General features: G+C 41.8%; 1 protein-coding gene across 5 annotated transcripts in view; it reads right to left on the bottom strand.

The window, feature by feature from the left end:
- Positions 1 to 24,790, bottom strand: part of pbx3b (pre-B-cell leukemia homeobox 3b) — a 56,348-nt gene extending 31,558 nt beyond the window's left edge. For 2 of the 5 annotated variants that reach the window (XM_080467093.1, XM_080467094.1), the window contains exons 1-2: positions 23,143 to 24,784; positions 22,466 to 22,539 (exon numbers count right to left, since the gene is read on the bottom strand). In XM_080467093.1, coding sequence (XP_080323219.1) covers positions 22,466 to 22,539; positions 23,143 to 23,390 — 322 coding nt within the window. In that variant the 5' untranslated portion in view covers positions 23,391 to 24,784. Of the gene's footprint in view, positions 1 to 22,465; positions 22,540 to 23,142 lie in introns of all 5 variants that reach the window. The other 3 variants (XM_080467092.1, XM_080467095.1, XM_080467091.1) reach the window with 3 other exon arrangements.
- Between the last annotated feature and the right edge of the window lie 605 nt (positions 24,791 to 25,395).

Raw genomic sequence — 25,395 nt, 5'->3', positions numbered from 1 at the left:
AAGTCCAAACTGCTGGTTGCATTGTAAAACTCATCCGTGATTAATAATGTGTAACTTTTCATTTTAATATATCATTTCTGTTTGTGTGTTTCTGAAATGACAATCGGAAAACACAGTGTGAAAAGAACATTAATACGCGATGTATTAATGATCATAAAAGCATCATAACCTTGACAGCAAGACAACAGAGTGCTTTACTTTAAAGGGCGTTAAATTCAGATATGAGCGAAGCATCGGAGCTACAGCCAGTGAAATACGATTTTACTCCGTCATAATCAAAGCCACCTGTTCCGAATGTTTACTGATGTGATCAGTCGGCAGATAAAAATAATGCAAAGTGATAATATCAAAAGCACAATGAGAGGGTCTTCCCAACAACTAAATGACACGTTTCATAAGCCATCTGCTTCAAAATGTTCAATTCCACTGAAATTATGCAGATATCAAAACGCAAACTTTCGCACTGATTAAAATCGCAATTCAGCCATGTGCTTTTCACATGCAAACACACAGATGTATGTTTCTTCACACGCACACCCAAAACCCCCCCCACCCCCCCCCCTTCCTTTTCATTTTCAACTTGGTTCTTTTTAAACTCTGTGTTGTCAGCAGATGTCCTTCTAACGGAGACAAAGAAAATGAGAGGGGGCTGGATATCATCAGCATAGAAATGAGCCTCCACGATGCCCCTTCTCAGGCACAGCCACAGCGCCGCTCCAGCCACTACACTACCTTTTCAACTTGCAAATGACAGTGTCACCAAATGCTATCCTTCCATCAATCAAGTCGGGGGGGTCATGAATATACAAAAGGCAAAGCGGAGACTGGCTGCCTCCCGCAGCTCTACTTGGCCCAATTATACAGGCTCTGCTTTCTCCTGTGAGCTTCCACTTTTTTCTTTTTTTCTTTTTTTTTTGTTTCAGTCTAAAGGGTACAGTCCAAGGCAGCCCCGGGCTTAATCAAGGTAGGTCACGCATACTGGACCTCTCAAGTGGACTGCAAATGCAAGTTAAATGTGGATACCAAATGTCATCTTTCTTTTACATCATTACTGCTGGGGGGCAAAGACAGCAGGGGTCAGCTCTGCACCCCTTTATCTGAGCACACTCTGCCACATCCGATGCACTGATGTCCTCCTTTCAATCCTGACCCAGGACCAGACCACTAGGCCTCGTCTCCGCTCCTTGCAGCAGGCTGCGTGCCCCTTTCTTTACCCCAGCTGTCAGATCATAGTAGTGAATTAGCATTCTAACGGATACGCCTCAACCCAGGGACGAATTAGCACACCGGAGTAACTAATGACCTCCCTGCTGGAAGTGGACCTTATAGTCGATGGCATAGCTGATCAATACCACTGCTTCAGCAAAGCTTACCCTCTCCTCTCTCTTTTTAGTGTTCACTGACATCCTTTCACAAACTCAGAAAATTTAGTTTTACACCAAATTAAACCAAAAAAAATGACAAAAGTGACTCCCGTTTATGTTTTCCTCAATTAAAGAAAGAATAAAATGCGGCTGTTGATAAGTGTAACACAGCTGAATGAGGGCTGCAGAGTACAAAGCACGCTGGTCAATAGTGTCTCATTGTTACATATTCATTATTATAGAGAGTGTAAACAAGACAAATCCATGTGTTAATGTAAATAATGGTATTGTTAGCAGATATCATCAATCACTGTATATTGCATGCTTGCTCTGTGTTTGACAAAGTGATGCAAGAGCTGACCAATCAATCATCTCATTAAACGTGATGATTCTAATTGTTTTTGATGAGTGTGGCACTGATTCAAAGGTTAAGACCATTTCGTTACGATGAAAGCCGGTTGGTTAAATGGTTGCGCTGTAAATTTGTCACGTAAAAGAGTGGCAGGAGAACTTAACAATAAAAACAACCCTGCACAGTCTCCAAACCGCCACCTGAGAAGGAAGCCCCGGCGATGGGGCATTAATGAAAAGACATGTAGGCAAGAGGCTGTCAGGTTTGTTTATCAGTTTTTAAAATCATTTCAAAACACGTTCACTCATGAGAAACTGTAAAAAAAAAAAAAAAAAAGGAGAAACCTGCAACATGTAGCTTGGAACAAGCTTTGATCAGCTGTTTTGATGTGTTAATGTGTCAGTGGAGGCGCAACAATCAGGCCACAATAAGTCTCAGAGGAGTATGCGAAAGCAAAGGGTTAATGTGGGCCTACGGCTGCGAAAATAAATTACTCTAAATATGTAAGTGGACGGTGGAATGGGCTTTGTAAGAGCAGAGCGAGTTTGGGTAAACCAACAGTGTGTCTGCAGTAATTTATAGACAGCTATGATAAATACTATTTGTCCATGACAGTCACATGAAATAATAAACCATGGCTGGCTATAAACATTACTAAATCCTGACACTATTGATTTATAATGTCTAACAGTGACATCAAACCAAACAACTGACAGAAACAATGCCAGGGCTTTAGGAGCAGTTTGTCAACTATTAATTCTGTCAAAGGGGGTTTTGCTCTAAGCCGAGGGAGCTTGTCTTGCAGTTGTCAATCCTTTTGCTGGAAATGACTGCGGCACGTCCACGGGTAGGGGCCCTAGGCACTGCTCCGTTAGCCCTAATTACCCCCATCCCTGCTTTGGCAACGACACCACCAGCCTCTATTTAAAATGCATGTTAATTATGCAAATTATTAATTGGGCTGGTGCTTGAGGATTTGTGTTTATGCCCGGATTAGAGTTAATAACTGTATCAAGCTACGTTTTAAGCCTGACCTATGACAAGTAATGCTGAGGTGCTGAAAGGGATATTTTCCAATACATTACCCTCTCTTCTCTTCCAAGTCCATTCCCCATTACAGGAGGCTGAATAAATGACACACGGATTCTCCTGGCCTGCAACAACACTGGGTCTGGATCTACGCGGCGTGCTGTATAACATCATCCCACACTGCTGCTCTGGAGTGCTTTGTTTGAGGGGCTGGTGGAGGTACAGCCGTTTATATTTGCCCGGGACTACTGTGCACACATACGCACACAAAGGCAAGACACCTAAATACACATTCTCAGTCGCATAAACAGTTGAGGGTCTTATTTCACGGCAATCGAGGACTAGCTGTCAGGCTAATTGCACACACCTGTGATGGGGACCACACATGTTCTGTCACCACCTGCCATGAATAACAGTCAACCACAGCCTGAACTCCGGTCACCCGCTTCTCACTCAGTTCAAGTAGAGATCATAGAGCAAACCCGAATGGCTGGGGGGGGGGGGGGGGGGGAGGGGCATTCCAGTCATCGCATTTCTAATGATATGCATGGTGGCCATACCTGCTGTAGACATTTTGTCAACCGAGTTACTGACCATCATTACTTCTTGTGTCGAGACAATGATATTGTGACTACATGTTCAATGTGGATTTGGTTCGGCTCCACTGACTCCTGCAAATCCAGCCTGAGTTTGCCAGATTCTCAGGAGCAGTCATGCGCGAATGACAATGTGTTACATGATACCCAAGACATTAAAAGGAATATCAATACCCCGAATGATGGCAGTAAAACTAGTAAACTAGTATTTGGTACAAAGTAGAAACATGGTGAGAGCAGTTGTTCAACATTGCGTTTCTTGAAATATTGCAGACTTAGTAGTAACATCTGATAGAATATCAATAATAATAAATAATATAGAAATGGTATCTTGAAAGGTAGTTTCGGAAAGATTTCTGCTTCTGTTAAGCGGAGATTTGAATTGCTAGCTCTGTACTTTTGATGATTTTAATGTTAAATGCAGTTGTTTTTTTTTTCATGTTTTATCATTTTACTTTTGTAAATATACATATAAACGTTCGCTTTTCATAGCTTGAATTTTGTTTCCAGCTCACATGACAATTTGCATCACAAACAAGTCTAATTTGCTTTCTATTTACTCTTTGTGACCCTCTTGAACTGAGATGAATCTAATTCATTTACCAGAAAATCCAGACACACTTTAACATTAAACAATAAACGGTCTGCAGAGGGACTCGGTCCCTGTGTCAGCCAGTCAGCAGTCTTTCCACTTCCTGCCATGACTGAAATGGTTAAGGGCGCATTAAGCTGTTTTGCTCAATGGCCCTTGACCAATATAAAGAAGCACTGAGATAGCATGTTCTGATTTATGCCCTGTGAAGACATTACCAATGCATGCAAGCACATGCATGAGCGGCAACAGACACCACTAAAAAAAAAAAATAAAGTGAATTAAAAATAAATAAATAAATACAGAAACAATTTAAAAAAAAAACTAAATCCAAGACAAAAGCATAATCTGGCGGTGGAACACTAAAGAAACCTAATAAAGAAGAGCAAAATCTCTAAAATCGCAAATGGACTTTCCATTTATTTTCTCCAGAACCTTTTGTTTGTTGGATCTAAATTATAGCTTGATTAAAGTCTAGCAGAGGGCTACAGTAAATCCTGTGTGAATGTTTGCTGCAGTTCCTCTAAAATGGGAAATATTGATCAGTATGATTTCCCTGGGTACTCGAGAGCTGTAGAGGAAGAGTGAGAGACATTATTTAAGGGACATGGAGCCGGTGTTGAGAAAAAAAAAGAAAAAAAAAAGAAGGGAAAGAAAAAAAGTGACAATATTGTGTATGCCTTGAAACATGACTTAGTCTGAGTGGCCTTTGATGGTAAGGCAAAAAGGTACTTTATCATTGTCTGCATGGGAACCGGGGGGGGGGGGTTGTCTTGTGTTGATTTTACATTATTAATTTGAGGCACACAAGGTCATTGGGGCTGCTATAGTCATGAGAACCAGTTGTTATCTTAACACAGCTGTCGGGCTGAATCTGCATTGACTGATTATCCCATTGATTGGTAATGCTGTGAGAAAGCACCCTTTAGGACACCGCTCTGAAATCTCCCACCTTTTCAGTGCAGCGACGGCACCGTGGCGGCGCCCAAACGTCTCCCCGAAACAAGCCTCGTTATTTGTATTTTACAATCTTCACTGCATTAACTGGCAAACATACCTCCGAGAGGATTGTATAATCACTACTCAAACATCTTCAATCTGCTGTAAGCAAATCAAATGTAAATGTGAAATTGTTGCAAACATATGCTAATGTGGGGGGAAGAATCCTTGTACGTGAGGGAGGGTGGGGTGGTGGTGGTGGTGGTGGTGGTGGTGGTGGTGGTGGTGGGGGGGGGGGGGGGGGGGGGGGGGCTAAATAGAAAATAAACATTACAAAAACTGTGAAATCTTAAACAAAAGGGGGTTGAATCCTGAGCAGCTGGCATGGAATGAACTCTTCTGGAGAGGGAATGCCAGTTTCAGAGCGCCCCGAGCATCGATTTGGAGCCAAGGCAGTAAACAGCTTTTATCAGCAATAATGATGGCATAATCCCAGCTAAAGAGGAAAGTAGCATATGGTGCAAAGCTTACAACTGCAATCCCAACAAAGTAGGGGGGATTTTCATCACTTTGTCCACTTGAAAGACACTCTGCCAATTCATTTTCCTTCTCTTCAAAGATGATAATCCACACAGTGAAATTAACACAACTTGTGTAAATTAGAGACCTGTTTTATCATCCCTTGATGTCCAGCCAGTGGAATTTATAATGGAATCCCATAAAATATCTCCATATTTTACTGCAATTTTACATACACGCTTTTACAAGGTGACAACAATTGTTTCACAAGATAGCAGGGAGTCGCTGTGATTTTGTATTACCGCTCTACATACGCGCGTTATGAGGGAGGCCATCTTGCAGTGGTGAATCTAAAATTAATTTCAAATGCATGACACTCCCACACTGAGTCAAATGATCCTGTGCGTCGGAGTCCTTATTTCAGCTGTCAGATTTATCGTATCGTCCAACGTTAAAACGATCAAATCTTCCTTTTGATCAGACAACCAAGGCCAGAAGACAGCTCTTTTCCAGGAACAGTGTAATGCTGCCAAGTAGCACTCTAGACTGGCTTCAACCTCTGTCATTGATTTTCCTCCAAGCTGTGACCATTCATTGTTTGTGACATTCTCCTGTCGGCTCTTTAACACCCTTCAACCAAATCAATTTCATATTTTTGTCAATGCCTTGCAACTGGATGAGCCAGATGGGAAAGGACGTCATATGATTTAAGATGTCGATTTTCTGGCAACAGTTTTATCTGCAGTTTTTACAAGACTTAGAAAGCTGGCACGACGGGTTTATTTAAAGAAATATGACGTGGGCAAGGCACGATAAGGTGGTGTGCAATTTTGTAGTGCTGAACCAAATACATCGATTAGATGATCAGCATTTATTTACAATGGATTCTGATTTCTTATTATTATTTTATTCTATTTTGTTGGATGTTATTGATTTGAACATTTTTGAACTTTGGACCATATCACAAATAGTGCTATGTCATGAGGAGACGACTTTAAAGGGGCACCATGTTAAACAAACGTCTGCTGATTGTCTAACTTATATTAGAACATATTTTGAATACAACACCGTGATTAATATATATTCAATAGATGGCTTCACTAAGTTTGTCTGAATGTGAACACACAAAACTACAGTGACATTTCAGCTGTGAACATTGGCTGACGGGGATTTTATACAGCATATTTGTTGGTTTTTGAGGGTTTTTTTTCGAAGCATCTAAAATAGCTTTGAACACATCAAAAGGAAAACCAAACATCAAACCATTTTCTCAACTGTAGCAAATGACTAAATTCATGCTTTGCCTTGCAGACCATATGGCAATGCCCTCCATTATACTCTCAATATCACACACTAACAATGACAACAATAATAGAGCGGGTGACCTTGACTTCCCGTCTGGACTCTAAGAATAATATTTGAGTGCAATATTAAGTGCAACAATAATGAGATGAATATTCCCCATTTAGTGCAGACAGCTTTAGGACAAATTCTGAAGGGAGAGCTGCCTGCTGCAGCTACATGCTGGTCACTCTTAGTTGTCAAGGCTGATTTATTGCCTCCTAGCTGTTCAATTTCACATTTTGTCCTCGTCATATCCCCGACTCATGATCATTCTGCACTGACCCTTGTAGGGCAGGCAGGGAATATTGATAAAACAATTATCTGCTTGCCGTTCATTTGATTTTCCATTTCAATTACGGATTGGAGGAGGCAAAAAGAAAAGATTGCGGCATTGATTTTTTTTTTTTTCCCTACCTTACAACAGAAAGGAGGCAGGCTTTGATGGGATGCTTTGGTGACATGAAATAGGGGAAGAGGTGGGTACTCGCTCTGGGCGCTGTTTCTCTTTAGCTGTTGTAAAGACTTCATGAAACAAATTAAGTAGGATTTAACATTGCCTAATAGTAATAATTTAGAACGACGAAGACAACACATTCCGAACCTTTCTTTTTTTTAATACCACTCTCCAGGCACGAGAATTTACTCTCACTAAAAGTTCTCCAACTTTTTACCGATGTTGACAATTCTAATGTGATGAGTGGGCTCGGCTCCTGTCCATGGGGGGCCGGCGTGTTCATGCTGCTGCTGACCTGAGGTAAACACTGCATGTGCTTTGCACTCTGGAGGCCAAAGGACCCAAAGGTCATAGCAGTTTGTCAGCGACACCATTCCACTCTCTTCCCCTTTCTGATGGTCTGCCACTGTCTATTTGTCACTCTAAAATGACAACACAGTTGCATCATACTTGTTTTTCCTGCAGCACTGTCACAGTCCTCCACCACCTCTACATTGTGTAATATAGCGCTGTGGTGGGAAGCAGTGTGAGACGTATAGGACACAATATCTGCTGTAACAGATGAAAGTGAAATATGGAAAGTCCAGTAAACACTCCATTGAGGAAAGGTGTGTGTTTTCAGTTTGTTTATTTATTTTTTATTTTTTTTACAACAGGTAAAGTCATATAAAATGTTGGCACATAAAATGAATAGATTCCTCTATAAATGATATAAAATGTTGGTAATAGGTGAAGACTTGATGGGAATCCTGGTAAAATGGCCCTTTGGGAGCCTGGGAAAATCTGCCTCAGTGAAGTGGCCGGCTCTGGGCCAAAACCCTGTGTAGTGGGTGGGGGGTGGGAGATGGGGTGGGGGAGGCGGTGGGGGGGTCACAGTCTTCACAGAGATGACAGAAAGTGAGCAGGAGAGGAAGATGGACAGAGAAGGGTAAGAAAGGGAGAAGGAATGCACTCTTAAGGAATCTCCAGCAAGGAATGATGTTAAGATCCACTGTTGAGCATAATCACATAAAATACTGAAGACTTGAAAGGGCTGACGATAGTGCTGTTGCTGTCCAGTGATCCAGTACGGTCACAGGCAACAGCAGCAGCAAGGCACAGTGCTGTACCGCTTCCTATATCGCAGTCCGCTCCGGCGCACATGGGAGCTCCCAGGATTTCACATGGCTGACCTTAAATAAGTTTGGCTTTGATCAAAGTTTAGTGTTAGCATGATCGGTCTGCTTGCTGCAGATCAGGGGATCAGGGAGATGAGACCTGGGCGAGGGAGGTCCTGGCAAAGACTCCATCCCAAAGCTCCAGCACACCCTTCCAACACTGGATTATGTTGGGCAATTAAGGTAATGAACTGGCTAACGTAACAGTGCATAATGATCCTTTTTATCCTTGTTCTCCAAGGTGCCTATTGTAGTTTATTAGACACGTCTCTCTCTCTCTCTCTCTCTCTCTCTCTCTCTCTCTCTCTCTCTCTCTCTCTCTCTCTCTCTCTCTCTCTCTGTATCACTTAAAAACAGCTTTGCTTTTTGTTTTGGACCCCGAGAGTTGTTTCTTCCGATGCAGGACGTGATAACACAGGTAACCCAAGACAAAAGAAATCCACCACCAGGCATGTGAGTGAGTAATACCGTGTTTAGCACCAAAGTGGAACAGTGGAGCTCTTGTTCATGGTTTGAGCACGGAGAGGCCAGATAGAGGAAGAGTGCAAAGGCACCTGTGTTGACATGCGCATTCGCCCGCGCTGGTGTACATTGCGAGCGAACAGTCAGGCTTCATGTCTCTCTGTGTGGCGGTGAAAGCCTGCATTCCAGTCCCCCCAATCAACCTCCCACCCCATCAGTGCACGACTTGTCTGCCTGCTCCCTTTTCATTTGAACACATTTTCTAGCCAAAAATTTCACTTCAATCTCACCTCATCTCTCCATACTACATTAACCCCTGGCAATTGCCTTCCAAATGACCCCATTAAGCTGTAATTGCCTCAGCAGGCCTGCTCCCTCGCTTGTAATTCTGTGCAGCGAACCCACCAGACGTTCCCCCGGCATTGTTTCATGTTCTGGCTCCCATCAGCCAGTTCAGATGCTGACCCCCCCCTCGCCGCCGCCGCCACCACCCGTTACTCTCCACCTCCTCCTTGTCGCGGCCGGAGCTGTTGGTGTTCGCCACTAGCGGTGCCACTGGCAGGCTCTCCTCGTCTCCACAGTGAGCTGACACAGGAGGCGCCGTGCCCTCGCTTCCTCCTCAACAGCTTAGCTCACTGTCAATTACACGAGCGCCTGCATTCGCGACAAGAGGCCCTAAACAAAATAAACCTCAACCTTGCTTTTTATTATGTCATTCCCATCATTTCATTAATGTGGCACACACGCCACACAATGCAACGTGTGATATAGCGCAGTGACAAAACAAAGATGCTCGCTGTTGCCCTTCAGAATTTTCCCTCACGTGTCAATTGCAAAATTAATTGTGGCGTAATATTTGTACGTTAAACCGTCATTTCTCTCTTCCGTTGTCATTACAATGCTGCTGGGTGCAGGGAGCACAGCCGGCGATGACACTCGGCATGGCACCTCCCAGCAGATCTTCACCTTTTCTGTTCCCACTGGGGAGCTGTTGTCAAGACTGCTCAACTTTTTTGACGAAGGCCTCTGTGGATAACTAACGTGCAAATGCGGATAGGTCGAAAAAGCGATCCTGACAGTGATGTATTGCAACTAGTTGCAGGTGTCAAAAAGAAGATGCTCCGCTAGCCACTGGTGTGGCTGCACTGTGTATATATATATATATATATATATATATATATATATATATATATATATATATATATGTGCTCATAGACATTTGTCATGCACACATGTGACAGTTCATGATGCCTCCAAGCTTTTTCATGTGACCTGGTATAGGGGGGACTCGTCCTAATAATCCATTCAACACTCCCTCCATCTAACGCAGCGTATCCTCCCATACACTCATACTACATCCAGTTCCTGCCTTCTGTATAATCAACCTAGTCTTTGAAAGCCTCTTCCCACACTTCATTTTATTTACTCAAAAATGTGTTATTGAGAATGTGGAAAACATACAAAATACAGTCACACTGATTTCCTTTTTTTTTTTTTTTTTTTACACTGCAACACTTTGCGGTGATTTAAAAAGTGGTTCCCAAATTAATTCTAAGCCTAAAATACACAAGCTTTCTGTGAACACGCGAACCTTCAGAAACGCTTTAGATCATTTCATTCTCTCGTTGCCCGTTTATTTAAATTCACTCTTTTTCCTAAGCAAATGTTCCCAGGAATATCAAGGTGTTTTTGTTGCAAAGCTCTAACTGATCCAGGGGGATTTGCTTCCAACAGCCTGTCTCTCCCTCGCCTTTCAACACAAAACTCCGCGCTCCAATCAAAATGAACCACCAGGGACCCCCCACCCCCCCCCTTCCCTCCCCCCTGAGCTACGCCTGCTCCGAGTGCTGTGATAGCAGCCTCTCTGCCATTGATCGCAGAGTTTAGCACAGAGCTTGTATGCCACCGTTAGCAGAAAACAAAGACCTCTCTCCCTTTAATAGCGGCGTGCACTGTTAATGCACCTAACGTCTTCTGTTTTCCCCATGCCCCCAAGAATGAATGAAACAAAGCAGATAGCAATTAAAAAGGTTAACTAGGGTCCGCGTCTCGTCACAAGTCATCTTTTTTCACACAAATCTTTTTAGCTCATAAACAGACTGATTTTTATTTATTTTTTTGGGGGGGGGGGGGTGGCACACTCACTTGCCACAAGAGATAAAAGCACGCATTCATGTCTTGCTTATAATTGTGTTGCATGCTGCAAATCTAATTGTAGACACTGAATTCAAAAAGGAAACACGGCTTTATTGATCCACCTAACACAGACCAGGAGGATCTCATGAATTAGAAATGAGATAAATCACCATTAACCCAGGAGAACCCAGCTTGTGGTCAACCACTGACATACCGCACTGATCTGTGTTTTCTCTCCCTCTATCTCCCCTTCTCTCTCTCTCTCTCGCTCTCTCTCTCTTTTTTTTTTTATTAGTCCGGATAAGCCTCTTTGGCAAAGTATAAATATAACTCGTCAATGAATACAGCATGTGTCTGTTTATTTAATCAAAGGCTGATTTACTTGTGACAGAGAATAAATTCTTCTATTTTCTGTGAGCCTCTATAAAATTGCCATCATTTTTAATTAATTCTTAATTAAAATATATTACACCACAGCTTCTACCCATCTCTCTTGATATTCTAACATAATCAATTCAGAACCATTTACATATCATTAATTAAAAGCTTTCCTCTCTCATCCTTAAAATCATAATGAGGGCCGATTCCTCATTAGTAACCTATAAGGGAGAAAATAACAATACAGTAGAGAATGGATGGCACATTCCACAGTGAGTCCTTTGTCTCTAAGTTTCTAAAAAGCATTTTTTCTTAAACGCTTCTCAATTGGATTTAAGAATTACCGAGTCAATTTTGTATACTCAATGAAAATAAGTGAAGCAACAGAGACTCTTAGTATTTATTTGTGCCTCCGTGCTGCGTGGAACAGTAAGACAAAGTCAGCCAATGAGCAGCCTTTTAAAAGAGCTGTGTGCAAGACAGATTATGAGCATTAAAAAAAAAGTCTTGTAATGTGAGGAATGAATCTAAATCTTTATCCAGCACTTATTTACCGGGGTCACCTGTACACTGTGTCATTACTCACACCTGCGAATGTGCGAGGATCTTTTTCTTTCCTTTTTTTACTTCTTCTGTCTAATAAAGAATTCAGCATGAATATAAACGCTAGTTTAATACTTGTTGATACGTCATCAGACTGCATAATTTAATTTAACCACGGAATGTGTGTGCATCTACACAAGCTACGACTTAGATCATTTATTATCCCGACTTGGAAAAAGAAGCCAACGCGCTCCTACTATCTTTCCATCTTGAGCTCTCTCTTAAAGAAGAGTAATAATATCAAGTAATGATAGGTATTGTTATGCCGAGGATCAGGCGCATCCTGATTTTTATCGCTCGTCTCTCACAGGTGCTCCGGCGTTACTTGTCAGGACTGCATGTCTGGGTCTTCCACATGTCAGATAAAAATCGCTGCACTTGGTGTTTCGGCAGCCTGACAGCAATTTATTTGAATGTTTTGTCACACTGGTGTTGGTGCATTTTGTGTGGGCTGCTCACCGGAATGGCAACAGCTTGTAGCTTCCTGACACACACACACACACACACACACACACACACACACACACACACACACACACACACACACACACACACACACACACACACACACACACACACACACACACACACACGAAATCACAGATGCATACTGCAGGTCTACTTCAGCTAATTAAAACACGTGTACGTGAAGAAACTAAATTGAAAATAATACAAATAGTTATTATAACACCAATTGTCTTCATTTATAAGTCACACCCCACACAGCACATGACACTGCATCGTTAACGCCAGCTATCCTTTTAAAAATAGCCTCTTCATTTACACCTCTGTGACCACACACACTCCACTATATGAACCCAAAATAAAATGTCACACCAGCAGGTAAACAAGCCACACTAAAGTCAATGAACAATTTTTTCTTTTTTTTTTTAAATCCAGCACATATTTATATGTAAACCCAAATTTATTTTTTGTCATTTCTCAAATTGTAAATAGTCATAAATAGCAACTAAATAAATAACCCACTTGGTGAAGGACATGTTAAACACAAACCTTGCTGTGTGATCTTGTGATTCTCCAAGCTGACATGGAATGTTGAGTAAGTTAATGAAATCCTCTCAAAGACAGGAACTCTATTTTTACACCATGATAATTAAAGTACGGCACAGTTATAATTTACAGCCCTCGCCTAATTGCATAGGAAAAGTAAAATGGGAGAGGTCTCCAGTATGAGAGGAGATTAAATTTGTGTTGCTGTGTGTGTGTGTGTGTGTGTGTGTGTGTGTGTGTGTGTGTGTGTGTGTGTGTGTGTGTGTGTGTGTGTGTGTGTGTGTGTGTCTCTTCACTCAAGAAGAGTAAAAAAAAAAAAAAAAAAAAAAAACGCTTCCCGTGCATCTAAACAACAGGATCGTATCTTTTTAGCATCATGGACCGTATCAGAGATTAAGTAATGAAATATACACTGCTCTACTTTTCTAGTACCAGGCCCTTTGACAAATCGAGTACAATCCAAAATCTCCATAAATCACTATTAAAGACAAGTATATCATCACCAGCGCATATATCTTCCCCAGCCTGACCTGTAGACTAATGAGAAAAGGCCCAGACTATCTTGTCTGATTAATTAATTCAAAATGTCGGCTGTTATTCAAATGTGAGGCTGGTGTTATTTGAATAACACTTGACAGCGACGCCTGAAGAAATAATTTCTGGTTTGTGAGGCTGCTGCGGCATTACTGATGATGGCTCATGGAAATGTTAGAAGCCGAGGACTATTTTTTTCCCCTTTTTGCGAGTCCTCTCCATTTCCCTCCCTCACCTTCTCAGTCATGATAGCTCCAAGAAGTATTTCATTACTCCAACCAACCCCCCCCCCCCCCCCCCCCCCCCTTTACAATTATGGCTCTTACCATTTTTTTCCACTGTCTGTCCTTTCTGTGTGTTTGTATTCCCTCCCACAGCCAGCCCAGATCTACAGGGCAGCGCTTTGGCTCTGCAAGAGACATGCTGGCAAAGAGGAAGGTCATGGTTTTTACAACTGCAGCTCCCCAATGCTGACAGCCCGTGCTGCCAAAGTGACACACTCTGTTTGGCTTTCCCACGTTCATAGAGCTCCACAGCACTTCGTCTTTATCACGGAGCATGCCACACACACACACAGACACACACACAGACACAGACACAGACACACACACACACACGCAAACACACACACACACTTAATCAGCCTCAAAGCTGCGTTTCCTGTCAGTGTGCAACTGAACGATTACACGTTCAGACATAATCACAAAATATCACAACAGTCACAAGTTGGAATTATACGATTTCGTGGTGCACTTTTCTCTCACCCCTTTTTTTTTTTTTTTTTTGAATCTCAAATCCCAGCGGATTGGGGGAAGGGAAAATAGGCACTGGAGAAAGAAAACGATGAGCGTACGTGCAAGGGCCTAGGGGCAGCGCACACCCCTCTATCGCTTCCCTCATCAAGCATGGATTCTAATCAGGGCTGGGGAGATATAAGACGCTCAGTCATTAAATAAATTAACTCTGCCACTCCATGCTCTCCTTCAGCACCCGTGCGAGGCCCGTCGTGCTCTGCATACTTACAGAGGCTCACCTTCACACCATGGCAGAGCATTCCTGCCAACACACACAGGTTAAAAACTAAACTTGAATACTCTGAGAGGAACCACACAGCCTCTCCCTCAATGACTCATATTCCTAATCAAGGGAGCTTTAATGCAATTTTCCTTCAAAATACAACTGCATGTTTCATGTGTGTCTCACAATTCAGCATATTTGAAAACACACACACACACACACACACACACACACACAAAAAACAACTATTTTCTAAACAACTGATAAAAATCTCTGGATTTCACTGTTGATTCGCAGGACCGGTGGAACAGCACAGACACGAGTTTTTTGAGGATCTGTGCAGTGTGCTGCCATTCATCAAGAGGAAGCAAGTGCAGTGACGAACAGTAAGAGAGCTCAGTGTCGGCTCGGATCACTGACACAAACAATCAAAGCTGACACACTCTTCGTATAGCACCTGCCACTCCGGCAACACAAATAGATCAATATGAGGGGGAACTCATTCACTGTTTAAAACTCATATCCTTGCACCCGCATCATCTTCCAGAGCACTGTGATGTAAAAAGTGCATGCTTAATACATATCAATCACCCTGACAGAGAAAATGCTTATTTGAGGAGCCAACGTGAGGCAAATATACGGTGTCAGCAGAATGTCCGTTGTCAAAACTTGCCATTTGAATTTCCAACCGCATTGTGCCGAGACAAATGTCCTTAGAAATCCCTTACATTGCAATTTATATCATTTTAATGCGTGCTTTAATTCTCCATTACTTAGAGAGGAAGTACCTGGGAGGGTGGAAACGCATTAGAGAAAGTAAGGAATGAACAGAAGGGTCTGGGGATCTCTCTAGCAGACACAATTAAATATTCATGTGTCTCCTCCTAGGACACAACAGATACAGATCATTATCATGGCAACAGCACACCACCATTTTGTTCACACGTTTGGCTCCTGAATCAATAGGTGTGTATAAAAATCAATATTCAGAAAAAAGAAAAAAGAAAAAGATGTCATCAGGACAACGTTCATTAACTCAGAAGAGAAGTTCTTCTGTTTTTTGTTTTTTTTTAGGTGGAAAGAATCACTTTAAACATGCTGCATGAATTATAAAAAATATTAAGATCATTTGTACCGGTGGGTGAGCGTGTTTGCAAAAGTATGCAGGTAAATATCTTCTCTCATCTTTAAACTTCACTGATCTGTTCACAGAGTTAGAGATCCCGTCCAAATCACATGGCAAGCTCTTTCCTGCCTCCTGCTTGAGGAAAAAGAAAGACAAGCTTAGCAGTAATGTACTCTGGATGACCTCCACTTTCTGGAGAGGGGAGAAACCAGCCTCTTTTTGGAAGGGGGGGGTAGGAGGGTGGCTTGGTTTTTTTTTTGTTTTTTTGGGGGGGGCTTCTCAATCCCTATCAAAGAGGAGCAAAAGGAGGGACAGCATTCCCCCGCTCGCCGTCATTAATCATAGCTTTCTGGGAGCAAGTGCATATTAATTTCTGTCATCCCAAACATCATTTGGTATTGTTATGCCTCGGCTTAGTCCTCATTCACCAGCAGACGACGGCCGTTCCTCCTGGTTTGAGGGAAGACAGGGCCTGTGTGGCTGTGTTTCAGAGCAAGAGGCCTTTATCCCTGGGGCTCTGACACCAATTAAGCCATTTCACCGAGAGACGAAAACAGGGCCCGCCGTTTCACTGTAACATGAGCCAGCACCTAGCTGCTGGCCCCTCGCCATCTTTCCATTACTCCAGACATAAAAATGAACTTCAAGGACTTAAGAAAACAACCCAAAGAATTGTTTGCTTAACCAAAAGTTAACTGGCCACTGACAAACGTACACAGAAAGGTATGCAAATGTTTGTCCGCTGATCACCAGCAGCAGCGCCTCGGTTTCTCCTTCCTTTGCTCCAGTAACACAGTTATTTAATTCCTATTTTCGGGGGTATCAAAACAGCGTAATGATTATGCCACAACTGATAGGAAAAAATGCCCAGGCTGCATATTCTGTTCCATTGTTTTTTCCCCTCTATGTTGCCTTTCAGCAGGCAGCAGAGTACAGCTTGTCTCAGGGCGAGAGCAGAATAATGCAAGGTTTGTTATGAATTAAATATTAGAAATCTTAACACAGCAGCCAATAAGAATTATTTGCCTTATTAAAGCAGCAGAAGACGCTGATTAAAATTTCATTGCATTGCAGTCTTTTTCCCATTTCTGCCTTCAATATATCATTCTAATGTATGAAACGTGGAACAATGGCATCTGGAACAATGGGAAGAAGGGCTTCATTTTCAAGCTTGCAAATGAGAAGGAAGACAGCACAGATTCACTTTTTTTTGGGGGGGGGGCAGAAAGGTGACATTTATGTATCGCACTGCTTTTTGTCAAGCAACAAGCCACCGACTGCTACCGTGTCAAAATATTACAAATGAGAGTTAAAAGATGTCCATTTTACTGGCTGCTGTGCCGCTTTAGCTGCGGAATACCATCACCTGTTGGAGTAACACCTACACACACCATACATGTTTAAAAGAAAAGAAAAAAACAAAAAAAACAAGACGGCCCGTCTATCACAAAGATTAAACACCGTAAATGTTTCTCCTGCAAAAGCAAACATGAGCGCAAAAGAGCAGCGTTTTTCAGCTTTCTTGCACTCACAAACGACGGGTCGTTTAGTTGTCCACATGTAATGTGTACAGAGTAAATGAACATCATGGTGTCTATTGTCCCATGAGGGAAACTCTTCCCTGAAACACTAGAGCTAATGAAATAGGGACCTATAAATAGCGGAGTCATTACTGAGAGAGGACTTGCTTTGCACCAGTCTTTCACTCTAACCCTTTTTACAGTAATAACCAGCTCTATGGCATTACATGGACTCGGCCATCGACACGGTAATGAACACCACCGACAGAGGGGAGTCAGGGAAAAGTTCAGGTTCAAAGAGAAAAAAACGTTTTTAGGAAAGGTAAACAAATGTAAGTTCAGATTGAGAGCTGAAGGCATAAAAAGCCAACAAACAAAAAATAAAAATCTGGTATTTTGTTTGAAATTCAAGCAAATTAGGAGTTTTGACAGATTTTTTTTTTACTTTTATAAACACATTATTTCCTCTAAAAAAAAAAAAAAACTTAATTTGAAATTCCTATTGCTTTCAATGACTATTTCAAACGGTTTTCAATGTGTCTGGCAGGTTAAAGATTTTTTTTTGTTTTTCCGTTTACAGTCTTTTAGAGCCGTCCAGCTTCAGTGACGGATGAAAAACAAATTCCTCTCTACCTCAACCCCGACGAGAGACCGTGTATCATTCACATCTGTTTACTCTATTCGCGCCAAGTATTTTCTTTAAATCAACACAAAGGTGCAATCTATTCCTGCAGGGCGTCATGATTTGATCCACTTTCTCCATGTCTGCCTCAGGTTCATACTTTTACATTTAGCAACAAACAGATGCCACAAAAAAAAAAACCAAAAACCAAAAAAAAAAGGGGGCATGTAAAGAGTCTCCAACAGGCACGCTCCTACTGCTGTAAACTAATTTCAATCAATCCTTCCTTTTTGCATCCAAAGCAGCCTCTGCTGGCTGCCACCGCCTGAAGATAACTATTTCACCACCTCTGTCATGCCTAATTAACAACTCAGATGTACAATTCAGAAATTTCGCAATTAACCTACTAAAATATTGTTGGAGGATGCTAATTGTTATGCCAGTTGCCATAAAGACTCATTTGCATAACGTATGTGCAAAAAACAATTATGAGCTGTTGATCGCGCAGGAGCTCGCGGAAAACGCTTGGAGCAACGGAGGGGGAGAGAAGGAGACGTGTGCAAGATGGGTGCTCGCGTGTGCAGATGGAGGGACAGCACTGGATCATCGTGCAAAAAAAACAAAACAAAAAAAAAACAACACCCTGATTTAAGGAGCCGTACGTGCAGAAACCAGGCTGCACCGCTGCAGAGGCATCTATCTCCACACACAAAAGCATTTACCCCTCCAAATGAAACTGATATGTACACTCTTGTCTTTTTTTTTCTGTCCTCTTTGTCTGGCTTTTCCTTCTTTTCATCTTTGCTTGATGGGGAAATGGAAGGTATTTGGGAGCTACTTAGATAATAGCCACATCTTGCCCGGTCCCCCCTGTGCTTTAGAGAAGGAAGCACTAGTGGCCCTGCCATTGAGCCAGTCAGGAGCCCAGCTGTGCACAAGCCATTCGGCACAACACTATCTAGTCACTGCAGCCGCATCACTGGGGCTCTCTGAGACAAAAAGCAGCCAAAGTCAATTGTCTCTGCTGCTGAATAGCTCTCTGTTCCCTGTCATGCATTTTCTGGAGCTTTTTTTTTTTTTTTTTTTCAGGATGAAGGAAACCCACAAGGTAGAAAAGGAGACAGAAGGAATACAGAGCAAAAATAAAATAGATTCAAAATGCTCTGCTGTGTGAGATATTTTTTTTTTCTTTCTATTTTATTGTGATTTCATCTTGCAGTGATAAAATCAACACTAATGGCATAATATTAACACAAGTTATTATTATCATTTTATTTAGAATAAATTGGTATTAATAACAATAACCCAATTGGAAAGAGAAGGCTCATTAACTTTGTCAGGGAACATTGAAATTAATGTTCCCTGTAGATTTCAAAAATGCTTACCTCCTCAGTCCTAACTTTATTTACTCCAGGTAATGCTTTTAGTCTGCCTTGCATGTGGTTAATTACAGGCTCATCCTGAACCGTATTTAGTTAACACAGATTTTCTTAGCAGAGCTCCACTACAAGCCACAGACGAACCGATGAGCATGAGCGGAATCACGGGTCAAATCAAGTCTGTGCAACAAAACGGCGATATTGGCTGGACCTGTGAGCACAGTCCCTCCCTAATCCACTGCTTTCAACACTGGATCGCAGCATTTATCAGCCTGAATCTGCCACATTCTCCCCCTCCCTCCCTCCTCCACCTCGACAGACCCCCTCGTTTCTGAACCTGATGAGTCAAAGGTCACGAAAACAACAAGTCAATACGCAGCCAAAAGAAGCGCCATGCAGCTGAGAGAGCTGTGGAGAGGGCTAAGCCTCTCTGTAGCACTCCATGATTTAGCCTGTAATAGTTTTCTGTAATCTCTTTCTATTGATTAAACCTCACATCAAAGAGGAGTCTTGCAACAGAACCTCTCTTTTCCTGGTCAGAAATACCATATGGAGGTAATCTTTCACCTTTGTTATTCTTGCCGCTCCCGCTGCTGCTGCTGGGAGCCTCTCTTCCAAGCGTGAGAGCAAGACAAGGGAGTAGCCAGCAGGATAAAACAAACCCAGCACAGAGGAATAACTGCAAAACTCATCTAAATCGCAGGCAATTTTCACTCAATGCACTTATTGTCTCCTCATGCTGCCTATAGGGAAAAGGGTACAATGTGAATGTACCTACTGTCCTGAAACAGTTTGGAGCAAAACATGACAGAATCTCATTTTCCAATTTTTGCTTTTGTAAAAAAAAAAAGAAAAAGAAAAAGAAAATGAAAAACATCATACACTGAAGGACAAAGAAGAACACTTGCCAACCGAATCTCACATTTACCTTATCTAAATGCAAAACCAAGGAAATTTGGGGGTAGAAAAAAAAACCCTCCTGCTAAAAACACTCAATTTAGTGACAGGCAAATGACTTCATGCTGCCACTTAATCTCATTTCTTGCATAATGCTCTCTAATTAGCATATCAAAGTGAATTAATACTTCTAGGGCATTAGCAATGCAGAAATATGCCGAGGCTCCACAATAACAGTTAGAAGAGTGTCATAAACTTCTAAACACCCTGAAAAGTCTTCAAAATATCTTGATATTACTGGGACATGCACTTTTTCACTTCTCATACAAAAAAAAATAAAAATTTAAATAAACAACAACTAGAAAAACTAAATCCGGTTGGTTGTTTTTAAGTTTCCGTGCAGAAAGCCTCGCCATTTGTTCGCATATGATGCAGTGACTTTTGACAGTACGATACAAGCATGCAGGAATTCCACGGATGGTCTTCGGACTGCCTTTGAAATTATGAATAAAAGTTACTGTGAGCTTATTAGTCAGGTCCCCAGTTAGACGGCCGCAGTCCCATGTGCCATCTGAGCAGACATAAAAGGGCCAAGGAAGCCCGGTGAATGATGCTACAGGAGCCAGTGAAAGGCTCACTGTGTGCTGGAAAACAGGCCGGTCAACAAGGCCACCGGACCAGCTGAGCTCTGTCAATGGCTAAGAGGGGGAGTCTGTGACTCTAAACCACAGGTTAACCATGCACACACACACACACACACACACACACACACACACACACACACACACACACACACAGGCTTGTTCTCCCTATCCTCTTCTCGCTCATGTCTGTCTCACACACATGCATTCCCAGGCACATACACTCTCTCTCAAAAAGGTACATCTAGATGTTTTTAAAAATATATATATTTTTTTTTTTTTGCCATTTTTCATGTAGTTATTTTCAGCTACTTCCAGCTGATTATATCAAATTAATCACTTATTTCCCAACTAAAACATTGAAACGAGAGTCACCATTGACTCCAAACAGAAATATTGGTAAAATGATTGATTAAAACAGCTTTTCAGAGTAATTCTGGAATTGTGATAATATTTCAATATATCATTAGAATGGGAACGAAACCATTGAGCCTGTTTTTCCCGGCGATGCAGCGATTCCAATACGCAGACCACCTTTTGACATAAATACAATTTTTGACATGAAAATTAGCGTCTAGCGTCTGTGGTTTTCTGACGCTGTCACCTGCAAGGTGCAAACGCAACTGGGGAACAAACCCAGAAGAAACATCTCGGCAAGACTGTGCAGCCTCAGCCTGCCCCTGTGGACGCAACCTGTGTTGTGGAAGTTCATAAACTTTTATGATCTCCTTCACACTAATTTCCCTATAAACTGCACAAAGGTCACAAATCTGACAAGCCATCCTCTGTTTTCAAATTCTGTATTCTTTTTGGTCGTTAATCCACAATTATTAACGTCACTAGAAAGTACAAATTGACGCATTTGCTTGATTTTCTGTTTACCACGACAGAACATAGAGAAATAGGTCTTTGCAAACTATATCTATGAATCATGACTTGATGTAAAAATATAAAGGTGACAGTTTACTAGAGGTCCAGCGGAACTATAAGTGTGGAAACAAATCTATCGAGACAAAGGTTACTTAGAAATTTATGCTGTGATAGAATCTGAGCTGTAAATATACAAATTCTGTTTGTAATTTCAGCTTTGACATGTGAGTGTGTGTGTGTACGTGTTCAAACTAAACTTTTACACTTTTAAAAAATATGCAAACTCGGTTGTTTTTTTTAATACTTAATTTTGAAATATGAATTTTCAATAAGCACCAAGAATAAACTACATTTGAAGGAAATGTGTGTGTGTGTGTGTGTGTGTGCGTGCGTGTGCGTGTGTGTGTGTGTGTGTGTGCGTGAGTGTGCAGCTGCAAGTGAAAAGACCACAGTTTAAAGCAAAATCTCTTGATGTGCTGAAAGCATGGTAATTGTTGTCGGGTTTTAAAGCATGAATTCTGTGTGATCTTAGCCATGTAGAGCATATGTTACGGGATTTCCCCATCCTGCTCAGTGCCAGGGTGCTGAGAGTGAGAGCTGGAGCGCACTTCTGTTTATATCCAAGCAACCAGTGCTGGAAAAGACACTCCACAAGAAACAAGAGCATCCTCGGAGGGGGGGAAAAAAAAAACAAAAAAAAACATATACCTGATGTACTGTGACAACAGTACTGTGTCTGCATGACACAATGACATTTTTTTTTTTTTTTCTTAAGTGATTGATTAATTTGGGCAGAGGTTCCCTGTAACCTGGATGCAGCCTGCCATCAGATCACATGAAGGTTTGAGTGCTGCTGTACTGATTCTCCATTACTTGTTTTTGGAATTTATCAACAGTAAAATGTATTGACATAAAGATCTTACCTGTCTTTTCTTTGATTTCACAGAGAACGCTGAAGAGTGCTGGTTTCATTCTGTGACAGTTCAGTCCATGTTTCCTGTTTCAGTATAAGACAAAATAAAATATTGAAATAAGTTCACTGATAAGTCACACTCTAGACATTAACGAGCTAATTATTTTTTAAGTCTGTTGCTGTGCCATGCCTCACAATGTTTAAACCCATACATCTGTCAAGAGCTATTATTTTCTACAACAATGTAATAATTGTATAGTTGAATGAAAACAAACTTAATTGAAGAAGACTGATGATAATCCTCTTCACACACATTTTTTTTTTTTTTCATTTCATGAACTTACTGGGAATCACTGCAATTTTTAATCACCAAAGTTTTGCAGACTTATGAACATTTATAAAAGGACGTGTGTGTTCAAAAAAATAAAGTTTCTTGTACATGACAAGCTCAGTCAGGTTTGCAACACAGACTGTTTAAATAAAATATTCCCCCTAAGAGATAACTTTTTCTTTTATGTGTTGAAGCATTGAGAGGCAATAAATACAGCAGGATGTAAGATTATCATTAAAGCCACTCCAGTCTATTGTTATGCATTGGGGGCTGAATTAAGTTAAGCGGGCCACATCAGAATGACGCGTTCAGCGCTTTGGATGAGCGAAGTTAATAAAACATATAAATCAACCAACTTTGCTTGCGCCTCGTCCAGACTTTGGTCAGTTATGGTCATTATCTGATGCAGAATGTCACCAATGTCTTGTTTTCTTCCGTCTCCGTCTGTCCCATCGTGTCCATGTGGAGGCGGCAGTGCCATGCCTCCTTGTACCGAGTGGCCGGCCAGACTGACCCCGCCGATCGACTGCATGATCCGGGCTTGATCGTCCATGGTCGCCGCTAAAGAGTCTGTGCACTGAGCCACACAAATTGAAAAACTCATATACAAAACGGGCTAAAACATGTGCTGCAGACGAGGGGGAATTCGCGTTTTTTGTGATTTCTCAGCGGAAATCGCGCACCCACGGTTTATTTTTTTTTTCTTTCTCTCTAAATCGCGACTATAAGCAGGGATGTTTTGGCGTAAAAATCTTGTGTCCAAGTTCTTGCGATCCTCTCGCTGTGGGTTCTTTTTTTTTGTTGTTGTTGTTTTTATTTTTTACGCGTGATCCAAAGTGCCAAAACGCGTGGCTGTGTTAGTAGAAAAAAACGCATAAATCTTCTTTTTTTTCTTCTTCTTCTTCTTCTTCTCCTTCTTCTTAAAACTTGTTTGTCAAAATTGAAGGTCCATCGTATCCCGCACGAGTCCTCCTCATACCAATCTGTCTATTCTCTGGGAATTGACGGCTGGTATGGACACAAACGCTCCTTGGTGATCTCTCATTTATTAGCGCTCTTCGTGGGATTCCCGGCGCATTTCCTCCAGAAAATGTCCAAATCCTCGCCTCGAAGCAGCCGTGAGCAAAAAAAAATATCCAATGTGGAGAGGTGTAAACAAATAAACAAAGAAAAAAAAGAAAAACAATCTTAGGCTTTGCAGGTGTCGCCAACTATAAATGTGCTAGAAATGATTCCCGCGACAAGTGACAGCGTTTAAAAAAAGAAAAAAAAAAAAAAAAAAATACACAATCGCATAAAGGTGTCCAAATGTGATTATAGAAAAATAGGAAATGTACAAAAAGAAAAAAGTTGGGGCGATATGTTTAGAAAAAGAAAAAAAAACTAACAAAACAAGCAACAGCGAGGAGAAATTAATTAGGATACAACGCTGTGTAAAAGGCGATGCGCAAAAAAATATCTTTGCCCTGCTGAAATTTATGAGCTCCAGCCTCTGCCTGTGTGTGTTTTATGTTGTTTGATGGCAGCGGGAGTGAGCGATTGACAGTGTGCCAATGCCACTCACTCAGTGCAGACGTGTCAGAGCAGGGAACAGGGTAGAGAGAGGTAGAAAAAAAAAATCTTAAAAAAAAAGAAAAAAGAAGAAGAAGAAGAAATACAAAACACCGAAATGAAAATGCACGCTCCGCCCTGCAGAGGAGGGGTCTATATTCTTGTCACTTCTCGCCCTGAACACCGAAAAACAAAATGTTAAGAGCTAGTACTTAGGATGGTGATTATAATGATGAAAGCACGGCAGAGTCTCCCCCCTCTCTCTCTCTCTCGCGTGCAGCGGCGGCGGCAGCGTATCCTCGTTTCCTCACGCGCGCGCGGACAGCTATGTGCATATTCTCTTAGCAGTGATGAAAATTCAGCCCTGCAACAACACAGGCGAACACATAATGAGAGTTTTTATACAGTTTGATGTAGAACTGCATAGTCCCCTGTACGCCTTGGTTCAAGCCAGGCGAAGCAGTAGACATGTTTATATTATTGGAATAGTGCGGCTCCTCGACCAATCGCGCGCGAGGATGACGAAGACTGACGATCCGCCTGTCCTATTGCTGGCAGATGCATGATGGCGAGAGCCCACCCACTCCATCCCTCCATCTTCACACCCGCTCGCACAAAAGGATGGGAACTTCTGATTGGCCGTTGCTACGAGTGACATCCACTGCACGAGCGGGCGGCGCTGCTCGCTGCTCCTCCGCAGTTGCTATGGCAGCAGACAAGTTGTTGAGCTGGATGCATGGCAGCAAGTATACACCTCTACAATAAGCAATCTTGTCCACAAAAGGACAAGAAAGCAACAACAGAAAAAAAAAAAAGGAATTGTCTTTCATTTACAGGGATTTTCATGTTTATCATACTAGAATTAAAAAATGTAAAGTCTGTGAGTATTTATCGAGAATGAAGAACTCCACCTACTACAATAGAGGCCTGAACTTTTGACAAAAAAGACTGGAAGTCACACATACAACCTGAAAGCGACTCAGCTTCATATCCACTAGGGTTTTCTTATGACATTATTTTCTCCAGGAGCCAAAATAATCATCGCGGGTGTCATAAAC

This window comes from Lipophrys pholis (genome assembly GCF_963383615.2).
Source record: "Lipophrys pholis genome assembly, chromosome: 7".
Classification (NCBI taxonomy): Eukaryota; Metazoa; Chordata; class Actinopteri; order Blenniiformes; family Blenniidae; genus Lipophrys; species Lipophrys pholis.
This window is presented reverse-complemented; position numbering and strand designations above follow the sequence as displayed.